This window comes from Melanerpes formicivorus, unplaced genomic scaffold, assembly GCF_026170545.1.
Source record: "Melanerpes formicivorus ecotype bairdi unplaced genomic scaffold, bMelFor1.0.p_v2 SCAF_100, whole genome shotgun sequence".
In the NCBI taxonomy this organism is placed as follows: domain Eukaryota; kingdom Metazoa; phylum Chordata; class Aves; order Piciformes; family Picidae; genus Melanerpes; species Melanerpes formicivorus.
Window position 1 is genome coordinate 28,992 of NW_027142452.1, and position 19,881 is coordinate 48,872.

General features: G+C 63.0%; 1 protein-coding gene across 1 annotated transcript; it reads left to right on the forward strand.

The window, feature by feature from the left end:
• Positions 1–858: 858 nt before the first annotated feature.
• SP2 (Sp2 transcription factor) lies at positions 859–19,853 on the forward strand. The gene is made up of 7 exons (XM_068166473.1): positions 859–873; positions 6,057–6,132; positions 7,199–8,161; positions 8,686–9,034; positions 13,448–13,622; positions 15,628–15,821; positions 17,321–19,853. Exons 2-7 carry the CDS (start codon positions 6,070–6,072, stop codon positions 17,419–17,421), a joined length of 1,845 nt encoding a protein of 614 aa, XP_068022574.1. The 5' UTR covers positions 859–873; positions 6,057–6,069; the 3' UTR covers positions 17,422–19,853.
• Positions 19,854–19,881: the final 28 nt, after the last annotated feature.

A 19,881-nucleotide genomic window follows, 5' to 3' on the forward strand; every position in this document is an offset into this window, starting at 1 on the left:
CCCGCACCCGGCAGTGCCCGGCCAGGAGCGCGGAGTGTCCAAGACTGCCCCGAGGGGACGGTGACGGGCGACAGGAGGAGGATGAGCCTGAGCTTAATCGTGGAGCCCCGGAAGGCTGCTTCACTTCATCCCGGATTCGGGGGAGCGTTTGGAGGCACGGCAGCAGCAGAGACTCCCCTGGCACCACATGGAAGGGAGGGAATGTCCCTGCCCGGGCAGCAACACGGGGCCGGAGGAGTCCTGGAGCAGTCGGGCCGGCGCCTGCGGTGATGGCCAGGACCCTACTGGGGATCCCCGGGACTCTCCGCCCCGGCGGGGACCCCGCCGCCGTCATCAGGTCCGAGCGCTTCAGACCTCGCCCCCTTCCAGGCGCGCTGCCAATCACAAGCTGAGCGCCTCTGCCTCCTGTCTTCCATTGCCTTGCGTGTCTGTCAATCAATGCGAAGGAGGAGTTTGGACGGCTCCCGCCCACGGGGGAGTCCGCCCCCTCCGCTGCCAAGGCTTGTCAATCAATCAGCGGACGGCTACAGGCTGACCTCCCTGCCATTAGCCAGTCGCGCTGTCGATCAGAAATCCACCCTCCCATTGGGTCTTCGCTTCCGTCCGTCAGCGTGGAGGTCCACAGCTATTGGCCGAGCAGTCACTCCATCACGTGTCCCATTGCTCGGAGGAGCTGCTCATCAAGACGCTAGCCGCAGCAGATTGGCCAGCGATCAAACACCTCGTCGCCTACTGGCCAGAGCTCCGGAAAGCCGGGTGGAGATTGGTCAAGAGGTCTCCGAGGGGAGGGTCACCCAGGGCGGTGCCCGGGCGGCCCCGGAGGAGGAAGATGGCGCCGTGAGGGGGTCGGAGCCGCCGCCGCCGCTCCGGCCGGTCTGTGTGGGCCCGCGGCAGGGGCGGGCGCGCTGGGGCGGGGGACGGAGGCGCGGGGGGCGGCAGCGGCGGTGTCGGCGGGCCCGGAAGGGGCGTGAGGCCTTCGCGGCCCGCCCTCCCCGAGCGCCGGGCGGGCGGACAGGCGGCGCTTCCGGGGCCGGGGCCCGGTCGGAGGCGGGCCCGTCACCTCGGCCCGCCTCCCCGGGGACCGCCGCCGCTACCGGGAGGGGCTGGGCGGGGCGTTCCCGTGGCCTGGGTGGGTCCCGTGGCATGCGGGGGGGGTGTCCCGGTACGCGGCGGAAGGAGCTGGGGGGGCGCTGGGGGTCCCCTGGGGCCGCGCGGTGCGCCGAGGGCTTCCTGGCGGAGGCGTGCGGCTGTACCGGCTGTGTCCGGGCTGCGGCGCCGGTCTGGGGGGGTGGAGGTGCCTGTAGTGAGGGTGTCCGAGCTGCCGGGGGGGTCCTTGGGGCCGGGAGGAGCGGGCCGGGGCCGGGGCCGGGGCCGGGGCCGGGGTCGGGGTCGGGGTCTCTGTGGGGTTGGACGTCTCAGCTCCGTCCCGTTGTGGCCCTTGGGCTGTGGGTAGGGACGGGGGCTCTCGTTGCTGCCGGACACGGGGTATGGAGGAGCCCCCCCCCGGAGCTGGGGCTGCAGCAGGGGAGCCCAGGTCCGAGCTGGAGCAGGCTGCTTAGGCAGCCACGAAGGGATTGATGCTGCTGGAAGTTTCCACTGGGGGTGGGGGGGTTGTGTCTCTGGTTGTTCTGGGGGGAGCTGCCCACCTTCTGCTTGCTCCAGCTCCTCGAAAACTTCTCCTTCCTTCTCTGTGCAGAGCGAGAAGCTGCTTCCCTTCCCCCCACCCCGCACCCCCAGGCTGCCACTTCCACACCACCCCCTTATGCATCCTGGCTTCATTTTAGCTGCTCCTTTCTTTCACCCACTCCCCACCACAGCTTCAGGGAGTTTCCCCTTCCAGCTTTAAGGAAGGAGGAGGGGAGGAACCAAAAAAACCCAAACCACCCCCACCCTCAGATCTCTTGGTGCTGGCCCCAAAGTGGCTCTGAGCTGCCTGGGCTGTGCTCAGAGCAGGAGGTAAAAACAGGCAAGGAGGGCAATAAAATCCTGGCTGCTTTACTCTGAGGAGGTTGCTTGGTTTTCCTGCTCTTGAGATGCAAATAGTGCAGGGGGGTTGAGCTCCATCTCTGTGCCCAGCTTGGAACCTGTTTGCTCCTGGCCATGACAACAAGCAAAGCAGGTTGCCACCGTTGGGGGAGGGGTTGGTTGCTTTGTTTCCCCCCCCCCCTATGACTCTGCTCAGCTTCATCAGCCCTGAGCAGCAGGTCACCGAGGTCCTTTTCCTGGATTTTTAGGGAGCTCTGAGTCACCTGCAGGCTCGAGGTGTTAATTAAACCCTCTGCTAACTGAGGTCAGGGCTGGCAGCTGGCTCAAAGGCAGGGCTGAGAGCTGGGATTGTGTTCATAGCCCTCCCCTCAAGAGAAAAACTCTCCACCAGGCAAGGTGGGGAAGGGTCTTCTGGGAGCAAAGAGTTCCCCCCACACACACACACCCACAGAGCTGAGGTGATGGTGTCTGTGGGCTGGTGTGGGGTGTGTGGTGATGGGCTGGAACAGCTCTGAGATGAGGAAAGGTTGAGGGAGTTGGCTCTGTCTGGTCTGGAGAAGGGCAGCCTGAGGGGAGATCTGATCAGTGCTGATCAATACTTCAAGGGTGGGTGGCAGGGGGACTTGGAGTGAGCCCAGGGGAGGCCACAAAGATGAGCCAAGGGCTGCTCCGAGCACAGGCTGAGGGAGCTGGGGCTGGGTAGCCTGGGGAGGAGAAGGCTCCAGGGGGAGGTCAGAGCTGCTGAAGGGATCCTGCAGGGAGGCTGCAGAGAGACTTCTGCTGAGGGGGTCTGGAGCCAGCCCCAGGGGGAAGGGTTTGGAGCTGAGGCAGGGCAGGGGCAGAGGGGAGCTGAGGAAGAAGTTCTTCAGTCTGAGGCTGCTGAGGCTCTGGCCCAGGCTGCCCAGGGAGGCTGTGGCTGCCTCCTCCCTTGGGGTGTTCCAGGCCAGGCTGGGTGAGGCCTTGAGCAGCTGAGCCTGGCTGTGAGGTCTCCCTGGGCATGGGTGGGCTCCAGCAGCAGCAGCTCCTCAGTCAGGGCTGCAGCAGCAGCAGCAGCTGCTCAGTCAGGGCTCCAGCAGCAGCAGCTGCTCAGTCAGGGCTGCAGCAGCAGCAGCAGCTCCTCAGTCAGGGCTGCAGCAGCAGCAGCAGCTCCTCAGTCAGGGCTGCAGCAGCAGCAGCAGCTCCTCAGTCAGGGCTGCAGCAGCAGCAGCTCCTCAGTCAGAGCTCCAGCAGCAGCTCCTCAGTCAGAGCTCCAGCAGCAGCTCCTCAGTCAGAGCTCCAGCAGCAGCTCCTCAGTCAGGGCTGCAGCAGCAGCTCCTCAGTCAGGGCTGCAGCAGCAGCTCCTCAGTCAGAGCTCCAGCAGCAGCAGCTCCTCAGTCAGGGCTGCAGCAGCAGCTCCTCAGTCAGGGCTGCAGCAGCAGCAGCAGCTCCTCAGTCAGAGCTCCAGCAGCAGCAGCTCCTCAGTCAGGGCTGCAGCAGGAGCAGCTCCTCAGTCAGGGCTCCAGCAGCAGCAGCTCCTCAGTCAGGGCTTCAGCTTCAGCAGCTCCACCTCAGGGCTCCAGCAGCAGCAGCAGCTCCTCAGTCAGGGCTGCAGCAGCAGCAGCAGCTCCTCAGTCAGGGCTCCAGCAGCAGCAGCTCCTCAGTCAGGGCTCCAGCAGCAGCAGCAGCTCCTCAGTCAGGGCTGCAGCAGCAGCAGCTCCTCAGTCAGGGCTCCAGCAGCAGCAGCTCCTCAGTCAGGGCTCCAGCAGCAGCAGCAGCTCCTCAGTCAGGGCTCCAGCAGCAGCAGCAGCTCCTCAGTCAGGGCTCCAGCAGCAGCAGCTCCTCAGTCAGGGCTCCAGCAGCAGCAGCAGCTCCTCAGTCAGGGCTCCAGCAGCAGCAGCAGCTCCTCAGTCAGGGCTGCAGCAGCAGCAGCTCCTCAGTCAGGGCTGCAGCAGCAGCAGCAGCTCCTCAGTCAGGGCTGCAGCAGCAGCAGCTGCTCAGTCAGGGCTCCAGCAGCAGCAGCTCATTCAGGGCTCCAGCAGCAGCAGCAGCTCCTCAGTCAGGGCTCCAGCAGCAGCAGCTCCTCAGTCAGGGCTCCAGCAGCAGCAGCAGCTCCTCAGTCAGGGCTCCAGCAGCAGCAGCAGCTCCTCAGTCAGGGCTCCAGCAGCAGCAGCAGCTCCTCAGTCAGGGCTGCAGCAGCAGCAGCAGCTCCTCAGTCAGGGCTGCAGCAGCAGCAGCAGCTCCTCAGTCAGGGCTCCAGCAGCAGCAGCTCCTCAGTCAGGGCCCCAGCAGCAGCAGCTCCTCAGAGCTCCAGCTGGTTGGGATGTGAGGTGCTTGATCCATGTTTCCTGGGACAGGAGTGGAGAATGCCACAGGGGAAGTGATTCTTGAGGCAGAACTGGCTGAGCTTTGGTCATCCTGCCCTTTCCCAGGGCACAGGGGTGAGGAAGCTGCTGCTTCCAGGCTGCAGGGAGATGGTTGCCATACCAAACTGCTCTTTGAGCAGCAGAGGAAGAGGAGGTGGCCAGAGGAGAATGAGTTTCATGAGTCACTGCTCTGCTAAGGGAGAGTCCTCTTCCTCTCCAGCCGTGGTTAGGGGTTCACAGGAGGGCAAAGTGGACCTGAGCCACCCAGCAGGTTCCTTGTTCAGTGTTTCAAGCAGGGTGGCTGAATTTTCCTGCTGCACAGCTGTGTGAGAGGCTGCTGAAGGGCACCTGCTGCCTGTGCACATCCCAGCTCAGCTCCAGAAACCTTCCCCTGCCAGGGCAGGGCAGGGCCAGCTCCGCTCCTGCCCCTGGCCTGGGCAGGGAGAGGCTTTGCCACCTGCTGCTTGGGTTCTCTGCTTGGCTGAGTGGCTTTGTCCCACCTCCCACCCTTCAGGTGTGGAACTGACCCCTGCTGGCCTCAGATGGGGCTTAGCCAAGTGACAGCCTCGTGGAGGGGGTCACCCAGCAGTGACACAAAGCTTCCTCCTCCCCCCCTCCCCCCCCAACCATCATTATCCTGATTCATTTGCTCGGGCTAATGAGATCTCTCCTGCTCCGTGGCTCCTCTTCTGGCCAACTCAGCGTTGCTCCTATTTGTAGTCAGGGCTGTTAATCCTCAGCAGTGCCCTAATTCTGCTGAAAGGGAGGGTGCAGCCCCAGCCTGGGCACCAGGACAAGCTGCCAGCTCCCTGCTGAAGGAGGAAGGAAGCTTCCTTTGCTCAGCAGCCAGCTCGCTGCCTGCGCCCAGCTGATGCTGGCACCCCCAGGGGGCTGCCCCCCACCAGCAGCTGCAAGGGAAAGGGTTGCCCTTTGCTCAGGAAGGGGGCCAGCAGTGCCCACAGCGTGCTGGCACCCCTGGGCCGTGCTGCTCAGCAAAGGGCCCAGCCAGCCCTGGCTCCTGGGCCCCTGCCCTGCCTCTCCCCTGGGGGTTTGTGGCCTGGGTCCCGGCAGGGCCTCGGCGGAGGCCGAGCTGCCAGCTGAGCTCCCTGGTGACCTGGCCCAGGGCCTGGGCACTCTCTTTGCTTGGTGCTTGCTCTTTGGTGAGAGGCTTCACATTCCCAGGGAGGAGATGGCTGTCTCCTGGGCAGCCAAGGGGTGCAGGAGTGGGGGGCTGGGGGCCCTCACCCCTGGTTGTAGGTGGTCGTTGGCTCCGTGGCCTGCAGGACTTTTCTCTCAGCTTTAAGCTTAACCAAGCCTGGTGTGGGCAGCAGCTCCTGTGCCCACCCCCCCAGTTCCAAGCCAGAAGAACCCCTTCTTACCCCAGTGCAGATTTGCCTTCTGCCCAGGGGCTCCTGCAGCCACAGGCCTGGGGGTGGGTGCTGCTTCAGAGGAGGTCAGGTTTGCCCTTCCTGGGGTTGGCTGCTGTCAGGTGTGGCCAACAGAGGTCAAAGGAAAGGGCAGGGGGAAGGTGCTGAGCTGCTGGGATTCCTCTTGGCCCTCTCTGGAACCCCCTCACTGAAGGCCTGTGGGTGAGCTGTGACCTTTGGGGTGGTGCAGGGGGGACACTAAGAGAGTTCCTCAGGCACTGAGGGCCTTGGGATCACCTTGCTGCAGTCTCTGCTCTTGCTGCTGGGCTTACTCCTCCTTCTCTCTGCTTCCTCCTCACAGATCCAGGGACAGCATGGCTGCCACTGCTGCTGTCAGCCCCAGTGAATACCTTCAGCCAGCTGCCTCCACTGCCCAGGTGAGCTCTGGGGCAGCAGTGGCCTCCCAGCTCCCCATGGGGACAGGGTGATGTGTCCTGGGTGCAGGACAGCAAATGCCACATCCTTTGGCCCCTCCTGCCTCTGCCTTAGCCAGCAGTGCTGTGTCAGGAGAAGGGTTGGTTGCAGGACAGGCTGGGGAGCCACACTCTGGACTCACTCCCAGCCCCAGCTCCTCTGGGCTGTTGCTTCTCCTCCCCTTGCTATGTTTTCAGAGGTTCACAGAATGGGTTGGGTTGGAAGGGACCTTCAAGATCAGCCAGTTCCATCCCTGCTGCTGTGGGCAGGGACACCTCCCACCAGCCCAGGTTGCTGAGGGCCCCCTCCAGCCTGGCCTTGAACACCTCCAGGGAGGGGACAGCCACAGCCTACCCTGGGAACCTGTTCCAGTGTCTCCCCACCCTCACTGGAAAGAATCTCTTCCTCATCTCCACTCTCAATCTGCCCTCTTCCAGCTCAAAGCCATTGCCCCTTGTCCTGTCCCTACAAAGTGGAAGTCCCTCCCCAGCTCTCCTGCAGCCCCCTCCAGGCACTGGAAGGCTGCTCTGAGGTCTCCCAGGAGCCTCCTTTAAGGATCCTTTCCTTCAGGCTCCCATCAGCAGCTGATACCACAAGGTGGTCACAGAAGGGTAGGGGTTGGAAGGGACCTCTGGAGATCATCCAGTCCAACCCCCCTGGCCAGAGCAGGGTCACCCAAAGCAGATCACACAGCAGCACATCCAGGCCTCGGGCTTAAAACTGCCTGTGGCACCCTGGGTGTGGATGCCAGGGGGCTTGCAGGGGGGGTTGCAGCTTGGTTGAGGTTGAGGGAGCAGCAGGACACAATTACAAGGCAGTGAGCACCCTGCTGGCTGAAAGCAGAGTGAGGAGGCTGAGCTGAAGGCAGAGCTGGGGCAGGGTCAGGAAGCAGCTCCCTCCATCGGGGCTGCCTCGGCGGCGTGGGTGGCTCTGGGCAGCCTGTGCCCTTTGCTGCCTGCCATCTCCAGCTGCTGGGCACAGAGCCCTGTGTGTCTCTCCCTCTCACCCCTCTCCTCCCTGGCTCCCCAGGACTCCCAGCCATCCCCTCTGGCCCTGCTGGCAGCGACATGTAGCAAGATCGGGCCCCCCGCCGTGGAAGCCGCCGTGACCCCTCCCGCCCCGCCGCAGCCCACGCCTCGCAAGCTCGTCCCCATCAAGCCCGCCCCTCTCCCTCTGGGCTCTGGCAAGAACAGCTTTGGCATCCTCTCCTCCAAAGGCAACCTATTCCAGATCCAGGGCTCTCAGGTTGGCACCTCCTACCCCGGGGGGCAGCTGGTCTTCGCCATCCAGAACCCGGCCGTCGTCAACAAGGGCGCGCGGGCGGGCGCCAACATCCAGTACCAGGCGGTGCCCCAGCTGCAGGCCGCGGGGGGGCAGACCATCCAGGTCCAGCCCAACCTCACCAACCAGATCCAAATCATCCCTGGCACCAACCAAGCCATCCTCGCTCCTTCCTCTTCCTCTCACAAGCCCGTGCCCATCAAGCCGGCCCCGGCGCAGAAGGCCGGCGCGGCCCCACCGCAGGGCGCCGGCGGCGTGGTCAAGCTGGCCGGCGGCGGCGGCGGCAGCGGCGGCAACGTGACCCTCACCCTCCCGGTCAACAGCCTGGGGGGCGGCGCTGAGCAGGGCAGCCAGGCTCAGGCCATGGCGGAGAGCCCCTCCAAGCCCAGCAAAAAGCCGCGGAAGAAGGCGGCCTCCCCCGCCCAGGCGGTGGCCCTGGCCGAGCAGGTGGAGACGGTGCTGATCGAGACCACGGCGGAGAACATCATCCAGGCGGGCAGCAACCTGCTGATCGTGCAGAGCCCGGGCGCGGGGCAGCCGGCTGTGGTGCAGCAGGTGCAGGTGGTGCAGCCCAAGCAGGAGCCGCAGGTGGTGCAGATCCCGCAGCAGGCCCTGCGTGTGGTGCAGGCTGCCTCCGCCACCCTCCCAACCGTCCCCCAGAAGGCCTCCCAGAACTTCCAGATCCAGACCACCGAGCCTGTCCCGACCCAGGTGTGGGCAGGGTCAGCAGGGCTGGGTTGGTGTGGGCAGGGTCAGCATCCCTGGGTTGGTGTGGGCACCCCTGGGTTGGTGTGGGCAGGGTCAGCAGGGCTGGGTTGGTGTGGGCAGGCTCAGCACCCCTGGGTGTTGTGGGCACCCCTGGGTTGGTGTGGGCAGGCTCAGCACCCCTGGGTGGTGTGGGCAGGCTCAGCACCCCTGGGTGGTGTGGGCAGGGCTGGGTTGGTGTGGGCAGGCTCAGCACCCCTGGGTGGTGTGGGCCCCCTGGGTTGGTGTGGGCAGGCTCAGCACCCCTGGGTTGGTGTGGGCAGGGCTGGGTTGGTGTGGGCAGGCTCAGCACCCCTGGGTGGTGTGGGCACCCTGGGTTGGTGTGGGCAGCCCTGGGTTGGTGTGGGCAGGCTCAGCACCCCGGGTGGTGTGGGCAGGGTCACCACCATGGTGGCCAGAGAGGGGCTGGGGGGGGTGGGGGTCCCCTGGAGCCCTTGGCTGCTCTCATTCCTTTCCTCTCCTCCCGGCAGATCTACTTCAAATCCCCCTCGGGCGAGCTGCAGACAGTGGTACTCCAGGACCCTTCAGGCATTCCCTTAACTCCATCTGGGACCTCCTGCAGCAGCCCAGTGCCTCGCAGCAGCAGCAGCAGCAGCAGCAGCAGCAGTGCTGTCCCCGTGGGCAGCAGCAGCAGCAGCAGCAGCAGCAGGAAGGCAGCAGCCGCGCGCAAGGAGCGCACCCTGCCCAAGATCGCCCCGGCCGGGGGCATCATCAGCCTCAACGCTGCCCAGCTGGCAGCTGCTGCCCAGGCCATGCAGACCATCAACATCAACGGGGTGCAGGTCCAGGGCGTCCCTGTCACCATCACCAACACTGGAGGTAGGCTGCTGTCCTGCTCTGCAGCGGGCTGGGAGGGTAGAGGAGGGATGGGAATTGGGCTTGGGGGTGGGGAAAGACCTCCGAGGTCATCCAGTCCCAACCAGCAACCCAGCAGCACCGTGGCCACCAAGCCATGGCCCCAAGGCTTCCAGAGCACCTCCAGGGATGGGGACTCCAGCACCTCCCTGGGCAGCCTGTGCCAGTGCCTGACCACTCTGGCAGCACAGAGGTTGTTCCTCGTGGCCAACCTCAGCCTCCCCTGGCATGACTTCAGCTCAGTTCCTCTCCTTCTGTCACCTGATGCTGGGCAGAAGAGACCAACTCCCACCTGACTCCAACCTCCTTTCATGGAGCTGTAGAGAGCAAGGAGGTCTCCCACCCCAGAGGTGTGGTGCTGAGGGACATGGCTGAGCACCAGGCTTGGCAGAGTTAGGTCCTGGTTGGACTGGAGGAGCCTCAGGATCTGTTCCAATGGTTCTCACTCTCTGACCTGCTGGCTGCTGCCCACAGATGAAAGTCTGAATCAAGGCTGGTCTCAGCCTGGCTTCCTCCAGGCCATGCTCACCTCCTGAGGGTGTCCCACTGCTGCCCCAGCTTGAGGCCCTTTCCACTTGCTCTGTCACCTGAGAGTGGGGACAAGAGGCACCAGCCAGGGAGAGGGACCTAGAATGAGAGAATGGTCAGGGCTGGAAGGGAGCTCAAGGCTCAGCCAGCTCCAACCCCCTGCCATGGGCAGGGACACCTCACACCACAGCAGGTTGCTCACAGCCACCTTCAGCCTGGCTGCAAACACCTCCAGGCAGGAGGCTTCCACCACCTCCCTGGGCAGCCTGTGCCAGGCTCTCACCACCCTCCTGGGGAAGAACTTCCTGACATCCAGTCTGAATCTCCTCACTTCTGCCTCTGTTCTGCCCTGGGGCCCTGAGGCTTTCCCTGCTGCAGCAGCCCCAGCACACTGCCAGGTCCTGGGGTTGGGCCATCTCCTCACATCCACTGGCTGCTGGCTTGGGCTTCCAGTAGCCAAACCACAAAGGTTCTGTGCTCCTGCAGCTCTCTCCTCATGGAAGCAGAGGATTGTTTGGGTTGGAAGAGCTCTCTAAGCCCCTCCAGTCTGCCCAGCAGCCCAACAGCAGCATGGCCACCAAAGCATGGCCCCAGGTGCCACGGCCCCATGTTTCTAGAACACCTCCAGGGATCCTCACAGACCCAGCCAGGTTGCAAAAAGACCTCAGGGATCATCAAACCCAACCTTGATGGCTCCACCACCTCCCTGGGCAACCTCTTCCAATACCTGAGCACCCTGAGAGTCAACCCAACCCCCAGCCTCTGTGGGACAAATGCCTTCTTCAAGCCACCCCCAGCCCAGACATGGCCCTGGAGCAATCTGTGAGCCTCAGCCAGGCCTGGTGCAGGTCTGTCCCTGTCCTGTGTCCCCTCCTCCTGCCCACCAGCCCTTCCCCAGCCCAGTGCTGCTGCTGTGGGCTGTCACCAAGGGTAGGAAGCCATCTCTGAGGGAGGTTTTATCTTCTCTCCTGATCCAGCAAGACCTGCTGCCAGGGGTTGGTTTCTCTCTCTCAGCAGATCTTTGCTTTGCACTCAGCAGCTGCCTCCTCCTTGCCTGTCCCAACCATGTCAGCAGAAAACTCAGCCTGCTGTGGTTTTTGTCCTCCCCAGCTGGGCCACCAGCCCCTCTGGGCTTGCTTCAAAGGGGGGGGGGTTTAATTGCTGCTTTGCCCCTAAGCATGGGGCCCAGCCCTGAGCAGCAGAGGAGATGCCAGAGGGAGATGTTGGCTGCTGTCTGCCCCTGGCAGGGTGTGGTTGGGGTGCCAGAGGGCAGCCCCCTGGGGAAGGGGCCTGGGAGGAACCACCCTGGAGCAGGCTGCCCTGGGGAGGGGGTTGAATCCCCATCCCTGGAGGTGTTTCAAAGGAGGCAGAATCATAGGATGGGGAAGTTGGTTGGGTTGGGGAAAGGCCTCTGAGGTCATCCAGTCCAACCAGCAGCCCAGCACCACCATGGCCACCAGACCAGGCCACCAGGCCAGGCCACCAAACCATGGCCACCAAACCATGGCCACCAAACCATGGCCACCAGGCCAGGCCACCAAACCATGGCCACCAGACCAGGCCACCAAACCATGCCCCCAAGTGCCATGGCCACACATTTCTGGAGCCCCTCCAGGGCTGGGGACTCCACCACCTCCCTGGGCAGCCTGTGCCTGTGCCTGACTGCTCTGGCAGGACAGAAACTGTTCCTCAGGTCCAACCTCAGCCTCCCCAGGCACAGTTTCAGGCCATTTCCTCTCCTCCTCACCCTAGGGAGAGGAGACCAGCCCCCAGCTCACTCCAACCTCCTGCCAGGGAGTCAGGTGCAGAGAGCAGCGAGGCCTCCCAGCCCAGAGCTGTGGTGCTGAGGGCCGTGGTTCAGCACCAGGCTGGGTGGAGCTGGGTCATGGTTGGGCTGGAGGATCCTCAAGGCCTTTTCCAGCTTAAAGAACTCCCTGATTCTCTGCCCTGCTGCCCAGGGATGAAACAGATCAAGGCTGGTCTCAGCCTGGCTTCCTCCAGGCCATGCCCACCCCGAGTGTGTCCTGCAGTGCTGCCCTGGCTTTGTGCTTTCCCTCCTAGTGGCATCTGCTTGGCCTGCACCCCCGGCCCCTTCCTCCCTCTCTAGCTCCACCTCCTTCTTCACTCCACCCTTACATCTCTCCTCCTCCTCCTTCACCACCTCCTCCTCCTCCTTCACCACCTCCTCCTCCTCCTTCTCCACCTCCTCCTCCTCCTTCTCCACCTCCTCCTCCTCCTTCTCCACCTCCTCCTCCTCCTTCTCCACCTCCTCCTCCACCTCCTCCTCCTCCTTCTCCACCTCCTCCTTCTCCACCTCCTCCTCCTCCTTCTCCACCTCCTCCTCCTCCACCTCCTCCTCCTCCTTCTCCACCTCTTCCTCCTCCTCCTTCTCCACCTCCTCCTCCTCCTTCTCCACCTCCTCCTCCTCCTTCTCCACCTCCTCCTCCTCCTTCTCCACCTCCTCCTCCTTCTCCACCTCCTCCTCCTTCTCCACCTCCTCCTCCTTCTCCACCTCCTCCTCCTCCTTCTCCACCTCCTCCTCCACCTCCTCCTCCTCCTTCTCCACCTCCTCCTTCTCCACCTCCTCCTCCTCCTTCTCCACCTCCTCCTCCTCCACCTCCTCCTCCTCCTTCTCCACCTCTTCCTCCTCCTCCTTCTCCACCTCCTCCTCCTCCTTCTCCACCTCCTCCTCCTCCTCCACCTCCTCCTCCTCCTCCACCTCCTCCACCTCCTCCTCCTCCTCCTTCTCCACCTCCTTCTCCTCCTCCTTCTCCACCTCCTTCTCCTCCTCCTTCTCCACCTCCTCCTCCTCCTCCTTCTCCACCTCCTCCTCCTCCTCCTTCTCCACCTCCTCCTCCTCCTCCTTCTCCACCTCCTCCTCCTCCTCCTTCTCCACCTCCTCCTCCTCCTCCTTCTTCACCTCCTCCTCCTCCTCCTCCTCCACCTCCTCCTCCTCCTCCTTCTCCACCTCCTCCTCCTCCTCCTTCTCCACCTCCTCCTCCTCCTCCTTCTCCACCTCCTCCTCCTCCTCCTTCTCCACCTCCTCCTCCTCCTCCTTCTCCACCTCCTCCTCCTCCTCCTTCTCCACCTCCTCCTTCTCCTCCTTCTCCACCTCCTCCTCCTCCTCCTTCTCCACCTCCTCCTCCTCCTTCTCCACCTCCTCCTCCTCCTTCACCTCCTCCTCCTCCTCCTCCTCCTCCCCCGCTTGCTGATGCTGACCCCCATCTTCTTCTTTCCAGCCCCTGTCCCAGCTGCTGGGTGCTGCTGCCCCCTCTGAGGAGCTGGAGAGGTCCCTGGGGGTGCTGGGGTAAGTCCCATTTTTTTCATCAATATATTGCACGTTTTTTCAAAGTTTCTTTTTCGTGGCCCCCCCCCTCCTCCTTCTTTGGTCCCCACCCCCAAAGGCTTCAAAACCAAAAACCAAAACCAAAACCAAACCAAACCAAACCAAAAAAAATCAATCAAAACCAAACCAAAACCAAAAGCAAAAGCAGAGAAAAGAGACCTCCCCCCCCCAAAAAAAAGCCCCAAAGCCCCCCCCCCAACCTGAAAACTTTGAAAAACCGCACAGTATATTCAGAAAAAAGGGACTTACCAACCCCCCCCTCTGGGCACCAGCACCTGGTGGGTGAGGGGCTGCATGTGGGCCTTGAGAGGGTGCCCAGCAAGACCCTGAGGTGGCCTGGAGCCAGCTGAGCTTCCTTCCTCTCCTCGCCACCTGCGGAGGAGCTGCAGCCTGGAGCCAGCCTGGAGCTGCAGGGGCACAACCTGACTCCCTCTTTCTCTTTTCTTTCCCCTCCTTCCCCCCACCCCCCCCCCACCTCCCTCTCCTGGCTCTTCCCATCCCAGGCCAGCAGCAGCTGACAGTGCAGAACGTGTCTGGCAACAACCTGACCATCAGCGGCCTGAGCCCGACCCAGATCCAGCTGCAGATGGAGCAGGCGCTGGCCGGGGAGGTTCAGCCAGGGGAGAAGAGGAGGCGCATGGCCTGCACCTGCCCCAACTGCAAGGATGGGGAGAAGAGGTGAGCATGCAGGGGGGGAGAGAGCAGCCCTGGGGGACCGACTGGACAGATGGGCAGAGGCCAACAGGATGGCATTCAACAGGTCCAAGTGCTGAGTGCTGCACTTTGGCTATGGCAATCCCAGGCAGAGCTACAGGCTGGGGTCGGAGTGGCTGAGAGCTGCCAAACAGAGAGGGACCTGGGGGTGCTGATTGACAGCTGCCTGAACATGAGCCAGCAGCGTGCCCAGGGGGCCAAGAAGGCCAAGGGCATCCTGGCCTGCAGCAGGAATAGTGTGGCCAGCAGGAGCAGGGAAGTCATTGTGCCCCTGGACTCTGCACTGGTTAGGCCTCACCTTGAGTCCTGTGTCCAGTTCTGGGCCCCTCAGTTTAAGAAGGACATTGAGAGACTTGAAGGTGTCCAGAGAAGGGCAACAAGGCTGGGGAGAGGCCTTGAGCACAGCCCTGGGAGGAGAGGCTGAGGGAGCTGGGGTTGCTTAGCCTGGGGTTGCTTAGCCTGGAGAAGAGGAGGCTCAGGGGAGACCTCATTGCCCTCTACAACTACCTGAAGGGTGATTGTGGCTGGGAAGGGATTGGTCTCTTCTCCCAGGCACCAGAACAAGAGGACACAGTCTCAAGCTGTGCCAGGGGAGGTTTAGACTCGAGGTGAGGAGGAAGTTCTTCACTGAGAGAGTCATTCACCATTGGAATGTGCTGCCCAGGGAGGTGGTGGAGTCCCCATCCCTGGAGGTGTTCAAGAGGGGATTGGATGTGGCACTTGGTGCCATGGTCTAGTCATGGGGTCTGTGTTGATAGGTTGGACTCAATGATCCTCGAGGTCCTTTCCAACCTAAGTGATACTGTGAGACTGATACCTTCCCCTTCCTCCCCAGGGCTGCTGGTGGCATTGATAGGACACAGGTTTGAAAGCAGAGCAGGGGAGGTCCAGACTGGGTTAGGAAGGTCTTTATTCCAAGGTGCTGGCACAGGCTGCCCAGGGGAGGCTGTGGCTGTGCCCTCCTTGGAGGTGTTCAAGGCCAGGCTGGATGAGGCCTTGAGCAGCCTTGGGCTGCTGGGAGGTGTCCCTGCCTGTGGGAGGTGTCCCTGCCCATGGCAGGGGAGGTTGGAATTGGCTGATCTTGAAGGTCCCTTCCAACCCAACCCATTCTGTGCTTCTGATGGTGGCCCTGCCAGGCCCAGGGGCAGTGGTTTGAGCCTGGAGCAGGATGGATTTAGGTTGGACACTGGGAGGAGCTTCTTTACTCTGAGGGTTTGAGACACTGGCACAGGTTGCCCAGGGGAGGCTGTGGCTGTGCCCTCCCTGGAGGTGTTCAAGGCCAGGCTGGATGAGGCCTTGAGCAGCCTTGGGCTGGTGGGAGGGGTCCCTGCCCATGGCAGGGGGGTTGGAACTGGATAACCTTTAAGCTCCCTCCCAACCCAACCCATTGTGTGCCTCTAACGGTGCCACTGCCAGGCCCAGGGGCAGTGGCTTTGAGCTGGAAGAGGGCAGATTGAGACTGGAGATCAGGAAAATCTTTCCAGTGAGGGTGGGGAGAGCCTGGCACAGGCTGCCCAGGGGAGGTTATGGCTGCCCCCTCCCTGGAGTTATTCAAGGCCAGGCTGGGTGAGGCCTTGAGCAGCCTTGGGCTGGTGGGAGGTGTCCCTGGGCATGGCAGGGGGGTTGGAACTGGCTGAGCTTGAAGCTCCCTCCCAACCCAACCCATTCTGTGGAACTCTTGCCCGGGGTGGTGAGACTCTGGAGCAGGTTGCCCAGAGATGTTGTGGAGGCTCCTAGCCTGGAAGTGCTCCAAGCCAGGCTGGATGGGACCCTCACAGAACCATTGACCAGGTTGGGAAGGACCTCAGAGATCCTCAAGTCCAACCTGGAGCAGCCTGCGGCCGGTGCCAGATGTCCCTTCCCAGGGCCGGGAAGGCTGCAGCTGGATGACCCTTTGCAAGGTCCCACCCTCCACACCTTGGGAGTTCCTTTCCCAGCCCAACCCCTGTCCTGCTGCCTCCCCCCTCAGGCCTGGCGACCCTGGGAAGAAGAAGCACATCTGCCACATCCCCGAGTGCGGCAGAACCTTCCGGAAGACCTCCCTGCTGCGGGCCCACGTCCGGCTGCACACCGGCGAGCGACCCTTCGTCTGCAACTGGGTGTTCTGCGGCAAGCGCTTCACGCGCAGCGACGAGCTGCAGCGGCACGCCCGCACCCACACAGGTCTGCCCCGCGCCCCCAGGCCCTGCCCCGAGCCCCCGGACCCTGCCCCGCGCCCCCACACCTGCCCTGAGCCCCCAGACCCACGCAGCGACCCTTCGTCTGCAACTGGGTGTTCTGCGGCAAGCGCTTCACGCGCAGCGACGAGCTGCAGCGGCACGCCCGCACCCACACAGGTCTGCCCCGCGCCCCCAGGCCCTGCCCCGCGCCCCCACACCCTGCCCCGCGCCCCCAGGCCCTGCCCCGCGCCCCCAGACCCTGCCCTGTGCCCCCACACCCTGCCCTGCACCCCGCGCAGCGACCCTTCGTCTGCAACTGGGTGTTCTGCGGCAAGCGCTTCACGCGCAGCGACGAGCTGCAGCGGCACGCCCGCACCCACACAGGTCTGCCCCGTGCCCCCAGACCCTACCCTGCACCCCCAAACCCAGCCCTGCGCCCCCTCACCCTGCCCCAGACCCCGCTGCAGCCCCTTCCAACCCCTAATGTGTTACTGTGATGCTCCAGGAGGGCCAAAAGCAGGGCGGTGGCACCAGCTGCCCCCCACCTTGACCAGCCCCTCGCCCTGACCTCGCCCCGCCCTGACCGCCCCGCCCTGACCGCCCCGCCCTGACCGCCCCGCCCTGACCGCCCCCCGCCCTGACTGCCCCCGCCCAGACTGCCCCTGCCCAGACTGCCCCCGCCCAGACTGCCCCCGCCCTGACTGCCCCCGCCCTGACTGCCCCCACCCTGACTGCCCCTGCCTTGACCGCCTCCACCCTGACTGCCCCTGCCTTGACCGCCTCCACCCTGACCGCCCCCGTCCAGACTCGCCCTGACCGCCCCCGCCCTGACCGCCCCTGCCCTGACCTCCCCCCGCCCTGACCGCCCCCCGCCCAGCCCCGCCCAGCCCCGCCCTGACTGCCCCTGCCCTGACTGCCCCTGCCCTGACTGCCCCTCCTTGCCTGCCCCTGCCCTGACTGCCCTCGCCCCGACCTCTCCCCGCCCTGACTGCCCCCGCCCTGACTGCCCCCGCCCTGACTGCCCCTGCTCTGACCTCGCCCCGCCCTGACCTCACCCCGCCCAGCCCTGCCCTGACTGCCCCTGCCCTGACTGCCCCTGCCTTGACCGCCCCCACCCTGACCGCCCCCGTCCAGCCCCGCCCTGACTGCCCCCGCCCTGACTGCCCCCGCCCTGACTGCCCCCGCCCTGACTGCCCCTGCCCCGACCTCTCCCCTCCCTGACTGCCCCCGCCCTGACCGCCCCCCGCCCTGACCTTCCCCCCACCCTGACCGCCCCCGCCCTGACCTTCCCCCGCCCAGCCCCGCCCTGACTGCCCCTGCCCTGACTGCCCCTGCCTTGAGTGCCCCCGCCCTGACCGCCCCCCACCCTGACCGCCCCCCACCCTGACCGCCCCTGCCCAGCCCCGCCCTGACCTCTTCCCGCCCTGACCTCCCCCTGCCCCGCCCTCCCCCCCGCCCTGACCTCTTCCCGCCCTGACCGCCCCCGTGCTGTGCCCCCCGCAGGCGACAAGCGGTTCGAGTGCGCCCAGTGCCAGAAGCGCTTCATGCGCAGCGACCACCTCACCAAGCACTACAAAACTCACCTGGTCACCAAGAACTTGTAGGGCCAGGAGCTGCCCCCCCACCTCTGTGGACACAGGAGAAAAGAAGCCCCACCGACCTCCTCCTCCCCCCCAGCCCTGCTGGGCCACCGAGCCCACCGCCCCTGCAGCGCTCCCGGCGGCCCTGGCTAAGGAGAGGAAGGCCTCTGAGCTGGGCTGGGGGGAACAGCTTCCTGCCCTTTCCTTCTGCTGCCCCTTGGGCAGCCCCCAAGGAAGGAGAAGCCTCTTTATGGAGGGTGTAAGGGTTTGACCCTGAAGGTCCTTGGAGCATGGATGCAAGGGTTTGATCCTGAAGGTCCTTGCAGCATGGACCTGCAGATCCTCAGTGGAAGAACCCAGAGCTGCTCCAAGGAAGGAGAAGCCTCTTTAGGAAGGGTGCAAGGGTTTGATCCTGAAGGTCCTTGGAGCATGGATGCAGGAGGTTGATCCTGAAGATCCTTGGAATGTGGATTCAAGGGTTTGATCCTGAAGGTCCTGGCAGCATGGACCTGCAGCTCCTTGGTGGAACAACCCAAAGCTCTTCCAAGGAAGGAGAAGCTTCTTTATGAAGGGTGCAAGGGTTTGATCCTGAAGGTCCATGGAGCATGGATGCAGGAGGTTGATCCTGAAGATCCTTGGAATGTGGATTCAGGGGTTTGGTCCTGAAGTTCCTTGCAGCATGGATGCAGGAGGTTGATCCTGAAGCTCCTTGGAGCATGGATCTGCAGCTCCTTGGAGCATGGATGCAGGAGGTTGATCCTGAAGATCCTTGGAACATGGATGCAGGAGGTTGATCCTGAAGATCCTTGGAATGTGCATTCAAGGGTTTGATCCTGAAGGTCCTTGCAGCATGGATGCAGGAGGTTTGATCCTGAAGGTCCTTGGAGCATGGATCTGCAGCTCCTTGGAGCATGGATGCAGGAGGTTGATCCTAAAGCTCCTTGGAGCATGGATGCAGGAGGTTTGATCCTGCAGCTCCTCAGAGCATGGATCTGCAGCTCCTTGGAGCATGGATGCAGGAGGTTTGATCCTGAAGCTCCTTGGAGCATGGATCTGCAGCTCCTTGGAGCATGGATGCAGGAGGTTTGATCCTGCAGCTCCTTGGAGCATGGATGCAGGAGGTTGATCCTGCAGCTCCTCGGTGGAACAGCCCAGAGCCTGCCAGGAGCTGGGGCTGGAGGGGACTTGGCCTGGGAGAGGCTGCACAGCACATTCCTAACTTTCTATTTAAAGTCTCTAAGTAGCTCCCAATCCCTTGGGAAGGTCCCAGGTTTTCTATGGAGATCGTTGCCTTATGCTTCCCCAACCCCCCCCCGAACCAGCACCCTGGGTCCTGAGCGCTGCTTTGCAGCTCCCCTGCCCTGCCCTGCCCCTTGCCTCTTCCTCCCCCCTTTGGTTTTCCCCCCTCCTGCCATCTCTTTCCCAATCCTGAAGGATGTTTGTCTCTCTGTTGAATTCTCTCTCCCCCTCCTTCCCCATTCCCACCTGCCATGGAGTTCCCTTTGGAATTCTGGGGACTTCAATCCCTTTTTTCCATCCTGACTTCTTTCCCCAACCCTTTTTTCCCCTCCTGCCTTTTCTTTCCCACTACCAAGACTTCTTTTCCCTCTCTCTGCTTACTTCTCTCCCAAAACCCTTCCCTATGCCTCTCAGCTGCCTTCTCCCTCTCCCACTTCCCCATTCCCACCTGCCAGGGAATTCCCTTTGGAATTTTGAGGACTCCATCCCCTTTTTTCCATCCTGACTTCTTTCCCAACCCCTTTCCCCACTCCTGCCACCTCTTTGCCATTACAAAGACTTCTTTCCCCTCTCTCTGCTTACTTCTCTCTCCCACTACCAAAAGGCTTTTCTATGCCTCTCAGCGACCTTCTCCCTCTCCCACTTCCCCATTCCCACCTGCCATGGAATTCCCTTTGGAATTCTGGGGACTTCAATCCCTTTTTTCCATCCTGACTTCTTTCCCCAACCCTTTTTCCCCCCTCCTGCCTTTTCTTTCCCCCTACCAAGACGACTTTCTTCCTTCTCTCTCTGCTTACTTCTCTCTCTCCCAGTACCAAAAAGCTTTTCTATGCCTCTCAGCTACCTTCTCCCTCTCCCCCTTCCCCATTCCCACCTGCCAGGGAATTCCCTTTGGGATTTTGGGGGCTTCAATCCCTTTTTTTTCCCCCTTCTGCCTTTTCTTTCCCACTACCAAGACTTCTTTTCCCTCTCTCTGCTTACTTCTCTCCCAAAACCCTTCCCTATGCCTCTCAGCTGCCTTCTCCCTCTCTCACTTCCCCATTCCCACCTGCCAGGGAATTCCCTTTGGAATCTTGAGGACTCCATCCCCTTTTTCCCCCCCTCCTGCCACTTCTTTGCCATTACAAAGACTTCTTTCCCCTCTCTCTGCTTACTTCTCTCTCTCCCACTACCAAAAGGCTTTTCTATGCCTCTCAGCTACCTTCTCCCTCTCCCCCTTCCCACCTGCCAGGGAATTCCCTTTGG

Excerpts from the sequence above, each read along its gene's own strand:
- SP2 (XM_068166473.1), top strand. The coding sequence starts at position 6,070 with ATGGCTGCCACTGCTGCTGTCAGCCCCAGTGAATACCTTCAGCCAGCT. Across the intron at positions 8,162-8,685 it reads CCGAGCCTGTCCCGACCCAG|ATCTACTTCAAATCCCCCTC; the intron begins GTGTGGGCAGGG and ends TCCTCCCGGCAG. Across the intron at positions 9,035-13,447 it reads CACCATCACCAACACTGGAG|GCCAGCAGCAGCTGACAGTG; the intron begins GTAGGCTGCTGT and ends TTCCCATCCCAG.